Below are 14,243 nucleotides of genomic sequence, written 5' to 3'. Positions count from 1 at the left end.
TTTTCCAGCCTACATCATAAATGTGTTTGTTTATTTATATGTAGATGTTACCCTTTGTTCCTTTTCAAGAAAATGATCTGTGACCTTGTCGTACCAATTGGCGTATTTTCCAGGGACTTGACGAGTGTCCTCTTAATGGCCAGCAGAGCTAGGCTGCTTAAAGAGACTTGGCCCAGCTGGAGCTGCTGCGCCAGGCTACTGTGAAGTGTGACCACCTGTGAGTGTGAGTGACAGGGGGATAAGCTCAGCAGCTGCTGTTGCTCATGGGATAAAGAAATCGCAGAGTGACAGAACAGAGTCGCCAAACACAATGCTAATTGCTTTAACAACTAGACAAAGTCGCTGGGGATCGGTAAAGTCTCCAGATCAGTTCAGAGCAACGGAATGAAAAACTTGGAAAATTTTCCGGTGGATGTTAATTTTTCAAGATCGCTGATTCACTCATTTAGCTGTCAATCAAAAAAGGATTCCACCTTAGACAGCTAATCCAATCATTATGCAGAAGCCTAGCATCCACTGTCATATAGACCCCCGGAGACGCTGAGCGTCCGATGGATGGGACAAAGCCTAGCATTTATCCAATGACCGTCTAGTTTCGCTGCAGTGGAACAACCCGCTCTACGCTGAAGTCAGAGAAGCTGAGCGTCCGACTGTGTAAAGCACTGTGGCGCTGTGGGGATGAATGAGAAGGAAGTTGCGCCGGTTATCTGTGATAAGTAGCTGATTCTGATCAAAAGATGAAATTTTTTTTCGTGACATTTAAGGGGAAGCTCAGCCACTGGTAGGGGGCCGGAAGTATGGAATGGGCCATTGCCCCACCACTTTTCGCCCCTGGTCCGATCAGGCGTCACGACTGGTGTGATCCTATCACAGGCTGGTCGCTACTTTTAATTTAATATTATTATAATATTTGAACTTACATATAACTTTGTTTAAATTACCAAAATAAGAATCCTCCAGTCATGAAATTGCAGAAATTAGTTTTTCACGCCTACATGTGCCCTGGTTCTTGGTATTCTTCACATTTAAAAAAATTGACCTTTGAGATGTTGTTTTCCTTATTACTGTACGTGACATTATATGCAGTTATTGTAGGTACATGCCCACAGGCACAAGAAACAAGAAAACATGCACATTCAACATTTTAATATTTTTTAACAATTCATATAGAAAATGTTGTTTCTGAAGCAATGCACTTAACCTGACTCATGAACCCAAAATATATAATGTATTACCAAGATGTAATATCAGATCAAACTTAATATTTGTAATAGAATTATTTAATTAGTTTCAGCTTTTATGATGCCATCATAATGCACGGAGAAATATTGTGTATTTTATCAGAATATGTAATTAACCAGTTACAATATAATTAACTAACACAACATGTTGCCTGTTTTAAGTCATGCACTGACTGCTGTAATTCGTACTGGCCCTATAGAATTAAATTACTGCATCCATTCAGTTTACAGAAATGTAGATGCATTCATACATCATCTATAAATCTAAAAAAGTGAAAGAACTGTGCTTCACTATAATATTTTTTTTTCTCCATACTCAGTTTTCCGCTTTGAGCAGAAAAAAGTCGGAATGTGTGAACCCAATAACCTTTAGAATTTACGAGTACTCTCTCTCTAACTCTCTCACAAATGTACACACACACACACACACACACACACACACACACACTAAACTAATGGCTGTGGCAATTACACTGTGCCTGAATTCAGTAGTGTAATTGAAATGATATGTCGAGGACTATGGTATAGAAAGTCTGGCTTCTAGCATCAGATTAAGTGCCATGTACACACCTGTCTCCACATCCTCATGCCACAGGAGGACAAACAAGGTGAACATGTGTTATATACATTTTCATTGTGAATGCATGTGTCAGTTTAGTTTATAATCCCATTCTTGTGTTTTAATTTTTCTACTGTTGCAATTATCTGTTCACTTCTTGTTATTACCCTTTCCCCGCCTACGGCTACTATTCACCTCATGCTACCCACCCTTTGTGTTTATTGTGTTGTGTTCTTTGCCAGGATTTTCTAAGAGGGGTTTTCCTTGTCTTCTTAGATAATTTTGGTTTGTCTGGGTCAGGGACTGTTGCTGTTTTGCACCAGCAAAGCCCTTGGAGATATTGTATATGATATTGGGTCTGTACAAATAAACTTGACTTGACTTGCTGGCAACTACATCATAGTTACGAGGCTTGTGTGTGTTTGAATCAGAGCGGTTTTCTCTGTATGCTGTCCGTCAGCCCATCTCATCATGTTCCCATGATTTGCTATCATTTGTTCCCCCTTTTGCTTACTAAAAAGGTCACCTGGCATTTACCATGAGGTTTTAATCGGCATGTAAGCTGGAGAACACGCAAAATGGCTTTTACCGTAATAGAATTTTGGGGGCCTTAATTTTTGCCAGCTGTGTGCTGTTTTGGCTTTGGTATTGACAGAAATGTTGACGGACCACAGGCCTACCCTTGAGGAACCCCTCAGAAGGGTAGAACCATTAATGCTGCTTCTGGGTGGGTTTTGATATCTTATTCTCGAGTTAATGGATTTGATTTTGAGTATTATTAGCTAATTCTAGATTGGTATGCAAGTACTTAAAAGCTACCACCTTGGAGACAGTAGATGATTGAAGGTATCTTCTTTGTACTCTCAAATGGAATATTGTAGTAAGCAGGAGGGGTAAGGTTTTGATAAAGGGATATGTTAAAGTAAACCAGGGCTTCACAAAATCCACGGATATGTGTTAAAGCAGTGAGTGTTAAATAATCTAATCTAATCTTTAAAATATATCACCTAATTTCTATGATGTTATTTCAGAGTTTCAGTATTAAATTTTCATTACTTACAGTTGTTTGCTTCTTGCAAACTTACATTTACACATACAAAATGCCTATATCAGTCCCTTTACTGTGTGCACATGATAGTACATTGTGTACCCCCAGTAAGCATGCGTACTGATCTTATAGTTATGTAATTGCATAACAGTTATATAGCTTTCAGATGGCTGTGTTTAAAGAGTGTTTGACCCATGGAATTTGTGGTAGAGTTTGCTAGGTAAAAGTATATGATTGTTAAAAGAACTAAAACACACACTGTGTTCTCCTGCTGAGTCCTTAAATTGATAATTATACAGTAAGCCACTTGAGAGCCACCTAAGAGCAGACCAAAGATATTTGTCTTTTGTTTAGTCTTCTAGATGGATCAAAATGACTTGTGCTGTCAGTGACATAAGTGGTCTATTCACACTGTACATGTAATGTCCAATTATGACACGTCGCCTCTTGTCACTAAGCTAAGCTAAACTAAGCTAAGCCGATGAAGCTCCTTTCTATTTATGGCTATGGGACACAAAATATCTTTCTAACTCTGTAAGCACTCATAGATATTGTCATGTTAAATTTGTTTTGGATCCAAACTGTTAAAGAATAGTTTTGTAAATTACCTACAATATATGGCATAAGCAGTGTTTTTTCCTAGACTTTTGATAACTTTTTATATTAACAATATTCATAAATATTTTTGAAAGACGCAAATAGAGCCTCAGTAACTGAAATTGTTATTCTCTCATCTTGGTCACATGCAGGGTTATACGTTCTGGGTAGGTTTAATACAGCCTTAGCCAGAAAATATCTACCCTTGGGTTGGTAGTTGTCTAAATTTATGATAAGACAAATGTGTACACCTATCCAGCATAATTGTCGCAAATCTCTCACTTTCCATTGTGTTGAATCAAACACTGCCATTTTTCAGACATAAGCATTTTCTTACTCACTTAGCACCCTGGAATTTGTGCTCAGGTAGAGATCCAATTAGTCTCTGTCACCTAGTGTAGGAATGCCACACCTATCTGGACACATTTAAATAGAAAAAAAATTCACTTTAAGGTAGCAATGCATGCAGAAAGCAGCAGCAGAACTCAGCTTACCATACCAGGCTCGTCTTCCCTCCTGTAGTTTTACGGTTATTTTGCTTCCTTTTTGTTGTTATTGTTTGGAGTCTTAGAGCCAGTATGTCTGCCATTTGATTTTTTGTAAGTCAGGGATTTTTTTTATAATCACATAGATCAATTCACCACTACTTAAACACAAGTCACAAGTGGTTGCTCCTGACCTGTACTGTAGTCATGCATCAGTTCAGTTCCTTGATTTATTCTGATTATCAAAACATCCATTGACATCATCAGTTCTCTCCATGACCACATCCAAAATCATAAAACATCAGAGCACTCACTGTCTTTTTTCCTTTCCCCTCACATTGTTCCTCTCTTTGACTATTTTTTTCCCTTCCCACTTTTTACTCCACGTTTGTCCACACTGTATTTGTAGCAGTCTCTTTTGACTTTTATCCTTTGTGAAGTGGCAGAAATCTGGCACTCAATTGGCATTCCTCTCATTGTTGCTTGCAATAAAAGGAGGGGCTTGGACTTGAAAGGCAGAATGAACGCAGGACGAATCACGTCAACAGTCATTCTTAAATAGAACATTACCAATTATTTCTGCAAAAGATTAAGTCGTCTGCTAGGGATAATTTGTTGTTCCACCTTTTTTTAAGTTGTCAGGGTAGTGAACATAGCATGAATTTGGTTCACAATTTTAATTCACTAGCTAAATAAAAAAAACCTCAGCCACGTTGCCAATGCAAAGTACCAGCTAAAATGTAAGTATAGCCGTATTGAGTGTCAGACAAATCTGATACCTGAGCGTGCAACTCTTTGACAATAAAGTCTGATGGTAACACTAGGTCCAATATCACTTTTCAAATTAATCTATCCTTCACCTTCAATTCAACTCAATTTGAATGAGTTTGTTAATATGTTCTGATAATGACCTAATTTATACTGAAAATTGTCATTTTGTAAAATATCTGGCTTCTTAATTTCCCATTGACAAACCAGGATAATATGTGTTTTTACGTTGAGTAAGAATTTATCCAAAGATTAGCTAAATATATGTATGTATGCAGGCGGACATAGGGTTTGAAATGGTTGAAAAATGAAATATAAGTGTGTACTGATGTAAGTTGTTTATAGTAAAAGGTAACAAATTGGATTCCAGATTAAAATGTAAAGCACAAACATATTCTGTGAGAGATCCGTCCAAATATTCCCCAAAAACATTAGAATTGCAAATTTAGACATACTGATACTGACAACTTCTTTCGCAGTTCACCTACAAAATAAAGGAATCCAATTTGAGATTCATCTTTTAAAAAAGGTAAGGCCTTTGAAAGAGCAACAGTGCAGGAATGTGTTTGGGGGAAACCTCGTATACACAGAGCTCTCTCTGTGAAAAGGTCAAATCATTCATTGGTGCAGTTCTTTTTCCTCTCTTCTGCAACCTTTTCTTACCATCCCCTTGTGCCCAACCAGCCAGGCTAACTCCCTGTGTTTATATGTTGGCCCATTTGTCATAAGCTAAAACTAAGCTGCCCTTTACCTTGTGTAGAAATACTTGGAAATCCAACCATTTTAGAGCTTTTAAACTATTTTGACAGCTCCCTCTTTTTTCCATCACCCCCATGAGCACTGGAAACTGGCATCATGTATGTGTGTGTCTAAATGAACAAGTGTGCATCGCTTTCCCGTAAGCTGACATAAAAGATATTTCACAACTTGTGAAGTATAATGTTTTTTGAGTCGCCAGGGTGTACAGAGAGATATCATTGTAAAAGTACCATGTGCCCATTAAGGAACAAAATCCTGTTTTCTTACAGTTCTCTAATGTAGTGAGCATGGGCTGCTGCCAGCAAAAAGTCTATATTTAGTTTAGCCTCAGGCTTGGTGCTGGGGAAATGGTTCCCACTAGGCAGAGCAAAGGTGAAACTCACAACACCAGAGTCAAATGGCATAATCACTGATAAGAAAAGAGCTTTCCTAAATGTAGAAATTCATTCATGACTAACTTCATGTTGTGTACCATTGTTTTCCCTGTGTTGAAACATGTGGGGGAAATAAAGCATATGGTATTGTTTTATTTAACTAAGAACAACAGATAAAAGATACGTTTGTTTTTTTCCTCCTTTTTTTGGCAAAAAGAATGAGATCTTCAAAGGGACATTATTGTAAGATTTTCTTTTTTCTTGATTCTGTCTTTCTTCTTTTCATCCTCCTACCTTTCTTTTTTCCTTCAATGTCCTCTCTCTACCAGGTGAAGTTCTGAGTTTGGTGGATGATCTGTTCTCTGGTTTGGGTTCATCCTGTGTGGTTGCTGGGAAGAGGACTGGAGAGCATCCTCACTCCGTGCTATATTCAGTGGTCTTCAAGTGCCTGGAACCCGACAGTCTCTACAAGTAAGTCTGCCGTTGCCCTTTGCCAAGTTTTCCAAGTCAACTGAGTAACTGATTTATTGTGGCTGTTTATGTCTTCATAAACATGAGTCATACATTGTGTTGTGGTTAATTCAGACGTAGCTTGGAGGTTCCTGTCTGTAGTATGGAATGTCCCTAATTATTTCCAGATCTTAATGGCTGAACAAATTCATAGAAAATTGATATAAAACCTCCTGCTAGGCTCTGGATCAATTTGACCCCATTTCGTGTTTAATGTTCTTATTAGCCTCAGCAAACCACCACCTGTAAGGTTAGATGTAGGGCTCTGGTGCATTGTCAGTCTGACAGGAGAACAGATTGAGGTCTAGGTGTGCTGACCTCTGGCTCACACAACTAGAATGGAACTCCTGGATAGTGGTCAGACTAGCTCCAGTGGTGCTAGACCTTGTACAAGAACATCTTTTCTCAAAGAAACGCGATCAATTTTGTAGTTATACCAAAGGATAAACGGCATAGGGGCAGCAACCAAGGTTGGTGGAGATCTGTCTTGAAAAAAGACGTTAGGCTAAAGGAGCCAATTAGACTTGGTCAGCTCATGGGACCCCTTAATCAGTGGCCAGATTTTAGGAGGCCTGACATACTGCAGCTTCTGTGATCTCAGGAGGAGTTTTGCAAGACCTTGGAGAGGTGTGTTTGTTTGGATTCATAGAGCTTATGGCAAACCACAATTCAGGAAGGGGAAGCAGGGTCTCACCAAAGCTGTTTTAAACAGAGGGGAAACTCTGACCTTGACTTTAAAGGATCTCCTGAACCAAACTCTGTTGTGGAGTATGCATACTTGGAGAATTCACAGAAAGTCTCACCCATCTCTTTTGTCTAGGTTGGCAAAAGGTTTCTCAGTGGCAAGGTACCAGGAGTTGTAGAGATTTTCCCTGAAATTCTAAAGGTATTCTGTATATGTTTTGACGTCATGGTTAATACACATCATAAATCAGTGTCATGTAGAGGTTTGGGGATGTGTCTATGAAATAGCAGAAGAGATTGTAGGCTCTCACATTTTGATAAACTGGAGGATGTGCTCCATTTGTGTTATTTCTAAAAAACATATGTATAACTAATTCTAAAAAGTAACCTGGGATTGCATTATTTCACCAAGGCTGCACAATTCCGACTCACCTATAGTATTCTGCGACATCGCTCTCCATTTTTAACTCGTAATTTATTGCAACCCATTTGACTTGATAATTTTTCTGACCACATTTTTATTAATTCTGTGTCCCATAACCATCTAAAGACATTTCATTATGTTGTGGCGATGTTTGTGTCTTTCCCAAACAAGAATGATCGGGCAAAAATCCGAAATACCACATCCTCCCCTGGGTGTCTACAAATCCCACTGCAAGTGCTATTTTGTTTCAGGAGTGAATTTTGTTACCTACAACAGCTGGATTGAGTTAACCAGGGAAGCATACTTGGTCTCAACATGGTGGAAGTGGTGGATGCTTCTGTTCTTTTATGTTCTCTCTGGTCAGAGCATTACAGGCTTTTAGTGAATACAGAAGGGTCTCTGTTAGAAGGCTGCATTTGTTAAATTCACAAAACAAATTGACCACTCTTTGGCGATTTTGGGGGGCAGTTAGCTAACATACAGACTGTGCCTTTGAATGCGCTCATAGCCATCACCCTTAGACATCATATACAGTAATTATATGTGTATATAACAGTATAAGTCAGACTTTGACAGTGTGTGACATGGGCCGCCAAGACATTTGCTGATTGTTGATTTGTTAGTGAATAGGATTGCCCCAGCGGGTTTTGTAAATTCACACACCATGTCCCACAAACATTGTTAAATTAACATCATAGTGGTATGGTGTGGTGCTGTACTGGACTGCATTACATTCAAACCTGTTTCTTATGTATTATTCATCTCATTTACATACATGGAGGAACAAGAATATTTCACACTACAAATATATTTGCCTTCAACTTGCGTCAGAGACATTTTTTTTCTTTGTTATCCCACTGGGTATTGCGGTGATGTGCATTTCCTATGAGCACTATTTGCCCTCTACATCTTGAAACAAAGTCGCAAGAGCAGCAATAATGAGTGTACCAGACGGGACCCAGATGTTGTTGTGGCTGTCATTGGACACATGAAACACACTGTGACACACTTTGACTGTCTTCTCAGGTTTTGCTAGGTGTCTTGTGTTTATAATGCTCTTGCTATTTGGCGGCCTTGGTTTGTTTTGGGAACCTCAACCTTCCCCCTCTTAAAGAAGCAGCCAGGATTTAAAGCTTTGGGAAATCTGATCTAGAGTAATATCTTCTATATGTACGTATATATGTGCTGTACTAGTCCAAAAAAAATGTAGAATGAAATATCCCAATGCTGAGCCAGAGAAGCTTTGATTGCCTGAAATGAAAATTCTGCATAGCAAGTTTATTTAGCTGTCTAACACTAACAGAGCAGGGATACAGGTGAGAGAGGGAAGCTCCATTACATGCATGACAGGGCCTCCATAGGTGATGGATGGATTAATGTAGCAACGACACAGCTATAACAGTCAAATATTATGTGGTTTCATGAATGAATCTAACATTACCATTAGAGTATGTGGTCATAAGCTAATGGGCCTGTCAGTTTCACATAAAAGGTAGCACCCAGGGAAGAGCAGTAGTCCATATTCAGAAAGAATTCACAACTGTTCAGAACTGTGCATTCAAAGAAGGAAATAAAGATGATTAAACCGAACAAAAAAAGAGCCAAGAAGCAGTGAACAGTCATTAATGACAATTCTAGCAGCTAATGACAATGGCAACAATACAATTACCATTCACAATTTTGACTTTTCTACAGGCTTTGATAGTGGATGAAGAATCGTGGGGGAATAACTATTAGTTTAATCTGTAGAACTCAGGCTTCCACTAACAAAAACCTGCAACAAGAGCCTAATTTCCAACTTTGTAGCAGTGTTATCTTTGTTTAGGCATTCTCCACAGTGTTATTTTCTCTGATAAGAGCAGAACTTACGTCGGAATTACGTCTGAGGGCACATCTGCTTGTAGCCAACTCCACTAGTTTTAATCAAGAGACTGATAAGACCTCTACTGGTACTGGCTTTACGCTTGATCATTACCGAGGCTGCTATGGCCTTAACGTTCCCTTGCAAACTAAAAGGCTTTTTGCACTGTGAAAAGTTACAGACATGATTGCTAAATCAATAACTAATGTACTGGATACAATATAAGGTTTTTTTGTCTTATGACCCAATTATAAATCAAGTGTAAGAATTATCTAGAGAACATCAAGCTATATATGAATGTACATGTGTACAATGTACAATTATGTTAGTGTTGTCTTTCCAGACAGGGAAGTGGGTCAATAAAATTGTTTTTTTCATTCATGGAGGTAGAGCAAAGCATCAATGTCCCTGTGGGGCACTTTGGCTGACAGACAGCAACCCATGACAAATAAATAGAGAAAAGCACAGCAATTAATTAAATTAAATTAAATTAAATATTATTTATAGTGCCAAATCATAACAAATGTTATCTCAGGACACTTTACAAACTAGGTAAAGACCACACTCTATGACTTATTTATGATAAACATAGACCCAACAATTCCCCCGTAGAGTACGGTGGCAACGAAAACCTTCCCTATTACAGGCAGGAACGTCAGACAGACCCATCTCTGTGGAGGACGGCCATCTGTCTTGTCCGGTTAGGGAGGAAGAAAAGGAGAGAGAGAAAGAGAGAAAAGACGGACAGATGGACAGAGAGAGACAAAGACAGAGACAGACACACTTCCAGTAACTATAATAATATCTATAGTAATGTGAATATGACTTATATGTTATGGCAGTTAATACAGCAGAATAGTAGAAAGAAGCACAGCTAAGGTTATAAGTTATAATAGTAGCAGGAAGCGTCATGCAGGACCACGGCAGCAGGCACCACCACGATCAGCAGAGACCTGCGAGACGACAAAGCACAAACAACTCCGGGGAAGAAGTTGAATTAGTAACATGCATTGATGAGACATGAATGATACAGACAGAGAGGAGAGAAGCTCAGAGTATCTGGAAAAGTATTATCCCCCGGCAGACTAGGCCTATAGCAGCATAATTAAGCAGAACAAAATCAGCTTAAAAATAACAACATTGCTAAGGGCTCGTAAGCCCTAATAGTAACTAATTTGAAAATAATTTACTTTTATATATGTAAAAAATAATATTATGTATAAAGTGGCTCATGTTACCCCATTCTCCCTTAACATTAGCCAATGTTAGTAACAAGCCAAAACATGCATCAGTCTTCCCCAACAGTCTACCAGCAAAATATTCCTCATACTAAATGGCAAGGATGTTTAAAGATATGATTGTATAAATGTATCTATGTGCACATAAGCAGTAACTACAGTACCTTTTTAAAGGTGGTAGTTACCCAGCAAATCTCCATGAAAAATTTTGTTCATTGACTGTGAGTTGCTGTTTCTCTACCAGAGCCAAATCAGGAATCTAGTGGTTACATTGTATGGTACATACCTCTACAGCTAGGATAGGGAACTGTATTTACTTTGGTATGGTTGAAGAAAATTGGGGTCTTGGCAAATTAAATATCGTTAAAGGGGTCAGTTAATTTTCTATGTTTATACCAGCTTAGGTGATGGAACTTGCGTGTTCTCCAAGAACTGCAAGATTACATATGGCAATTGCCCAAAGCTTTACCAACGGTTGTAATATACCTGTGGATTCATGGATATTGAAGAAGATATGTAAGCTTGGAGAACTTTAAAGGAGCCAGTAGATTGAAAGAAAACAAAAGTGAAAAAAATGCGGTTGTTGTATGAAGGTGCTGATACATGTTTGCTCCAAAATGTCAATAAAATAGTTTTGGACACTGGGAATCCAAGTTGATAGTAAGGGAGTATTGTCCAGTGCTGCAAGCCATGAAATCTTGATGCATTTGTGCCCTATTGACTGTATTATCAAAAAGTAGAAAAAAAAAAATATTAACTGTTTCAGTAGCAGCAGGTGAGCAAAAAGTTGTGCACTCAGAAAACTACATATTTCACTTGTATACACTGTAAAAGAAAATGTAATAGCTTTATATTGAAATGGGGCAATAGTGGTAGCACTTTCTAATACTGGTTCACCCAACATGATAATCTTGACTGGATTTTGTCAAATGTCATTCAAAGTATTGTTGGAATGATGGTTGTGTCGATTTTCTCAAAATATCTCAGTTTCCAAAAATATCCAGTGCATATTGTACATTTAAATCTGTTGAATGACTTTTAATGGGGTGTTGTCATCGTTACATTCATTTGGACTATGAGTCTTGCTGATCTGCCAGTGAGGTCATTCTGAGCTGAGCAAATTTTTCGAATTTACAATGAAAGGCCAGCATTTTTAGAGCTATTGCATCAGTGTAATGTCGCTTATATCTGAGAATTTCAAAGTTATTAGATATTATAAGCTACCACAAATTCTTCAGGCAGTAAGAAACAATTCTATGTCGATTTGATTGATTTGTGGACTGGCTCTTCTAATGTCTGTCCAAACGCTGATGTCATGGAAAAGGCATCCCCTACTGCCCTAGCTTCTCTCAGCATGCTAAAAATACAGCCCTAATTGATCCTCTCTCACTCTCACTTTCTCCCAATCCTCCTCTCTTGTTCTTTCTGTATCTGAGCTTTGTCTTGTCATCCCTTGTTCAGCCATCTCTCCATTGTCTCATTAAATTAGAGGATGATGGTTACTTTAATGGCAACGTTGTTAATTTACAAAAACATTAATCTGCCATTTGCCCACTTCATTGTTTGCTGATCTTTCAAAACCATGGCACACAGACAAAACTGAGCCGCTTCCAGAGGAGCCATGTGCAGCCAGACAGCCTTGGAATAGACGTGAGAGACAAGGAGTTAGAGAGAGGGATAGACAGAGTAAGCTGTATACAAGCAATGTAGATAGAAAAATAGAGACACAAAGGAAAGTGTATCCATGTGTGTTGGTGGTTGTGTGTGTCTTGCCAATTCTGTAAGGCCTAGTTGATGTTTTGACATTCTCATAGTAGGCTGGTTCCTTTGATCTCCTAGGCAATCTTTATCATCACTGAATCCCTGTGCTCACACCCACTCAGACACCACCTAACTGTTACTATTTGTTTCTATGAATGATATCCTAACAGTATAAAGGGCCCCTGGCCCATATTTCTTGGCATGACTGGAATAAAATTAGTTGTAAAGTTTCTCATTTTTTCTGTAAAATGTCAAATTTCCTTGCACAATGAGCATGTTATCCTTCATTTACCCAAACAAAAAGCAGATCTCTAACGTTTACTCTCTTAGAGGCTTAATCTCCTGGCAGAAATGGCTTTATTACTATACATAACAATCTTGTAATTGCTGTAGGGGCTGTGGATGGGGAACGGTATAGTACCTGTCATCAATGCCAACCATTTAAATAACCACAAACGGCAATAAAAGGCTGGCAAGCTCACATCCTGGGTCCCAAACAAAAATTTTAACAAATTGCCTCGATAAAACTCCTGCCTCATCGTCTTCCTCCTGCTCCCCTCATTTCTCCAACCTCATTGTATCCATATGCACGTTATGTGCCCACATAATTTAAACAGTGTGACTGTTACATGCCAGCCGAGGACCTAGTTAAGTCTGTGCATCTTTTGAAAGGTTCTTGGGGAATACCGCATCCACCCTGCTGAATAACAAGACCAGACAAACCATGTGTGCAATGTCCAAACAGGTCACGTTACAAACAAAACAATCATTTGACAGCATTGGGGCAGCTCTAAAAAGACATTACTTGAAAAAAATGATGTATTTAGTAAGAATTGCAAGTTTTGTTCAAACAAAAATATCCTTATTTCTTCATCTTTATGTATTTCTGAAATTTTTTAGCATCGGAATGCTATCTCAGATGTTAATTTTGTCTCACTGGGTTTTGTGGTTTCCTTGTTGTCATTCTGTTTTTTTTAAAGTGGTAACTCTGTGGAAATTCTGTTGAAAGTGTACAATTTCTCATAACTGGTTACAAACATTTCTCAATACTAAATTCATTCAAAATGTCCCCTGCAGTGAGCAAAACAGTGTCAAGTCTTTTCAGAAAAAGTCACTCAAAAAACAACCTTCACCCCAAGTGGATTATTTAAAGTTTACTTAATTTAACTTGTACATTTAACATACAGTCTTGACAAGTGCTTTTCAGATATTCTGAATAGACTACTGCACAGGTTGAAGTTGGGTGGAGCTATGTTGGAAATGTGTGAGGTCATCATGACTACAGTATTTATTGGGAGGATACAGGTGTGGCAGGTGAAACAAACCTTATAGGAGAGTCAGGGAGATGTCAATCAACTGTCTGTGCATGCTCATCAGTCCTAAAAAGAGGTCTAATTAGCCCAGATAATTCAAGTCATCTCGGTGAGTTCACCATGGCCCTGTAATGTTCGGTTTGGTTTGGCATTGTAATTATTCACAAAGTGAATCTGCAGTATTTTGCCATTTAAAAAAAAATAGTCAAATATTTTCCTTATTTGGTAGTATTGAAAGCTTTATTAAATGTTAATAGTATTATGTCTGCCTTACAAAAATAGTTTGAGATTTTTGTATATAGTTAATGCACAGGTGTTACTAATTACATTACTGATGGCTTTGTTCTATTTAAGTGTCAAACAGTTTGGCAGCGTGAGTTACCCAGCATGCACCACACTGGGATCCTGAAAACAAAGCAGGTAAATGGAATCAAGCCATCATTACCTGGGGTTTTCCTACTGTATACAGCTGGTTGACGCTTAATATGGAAAATTGATTAGCAATATGATACAATAGCTGTGTTCGAAATCGTTCCCTCATTCACCCACTCTCTATCCCCTATATAGTGTTTATTAGATAGTGCCTTATATAGGGAATGATCAAATGAGAATGGACACTAC

The 14,243-nt window shown here is 38.4% G+C and overlaps 1 protein-coding gene across 1 annotated transcript in view; it reads left to right on the top strand.

The window, feature by feature from the left end:
- The window catches only part of astn2 (astrotactin 2), a gene marked incomplete at both ends in the record, with an annotated part of 261,923 nt that overhangs the window by 240,629 nt on the left and 7,051 nt on the right, over positions 1–14,243 (top strand). Inside the window, one exon of the mRNA XM_083929281.1 lies at positions 6,161–6,302. Within this exon, the coding sequence (XP_083785407.1) occupies positions 6,161–6,302 (142 nt within the window). The remainder of the gene's footprint in view (positions 1–6,160; positions 6,303–14,243) is intronic.

Source organism: Echiichthys vipera, assembly GCF_963691815.1.
Source record: "Echiichthys vipera genome assembly, chromosome: 16".
Classification (NCBI taxonomy): domain Eukaryota; kingdom Metazoa; phylum Chordata; class Actinopteri; order Perciformes; family Trachinidae; genus Echiichthys; species Echiichthys vipera.
This window is presented reverse-complemented; position numbering and strand designations above follow the sequence as displayed.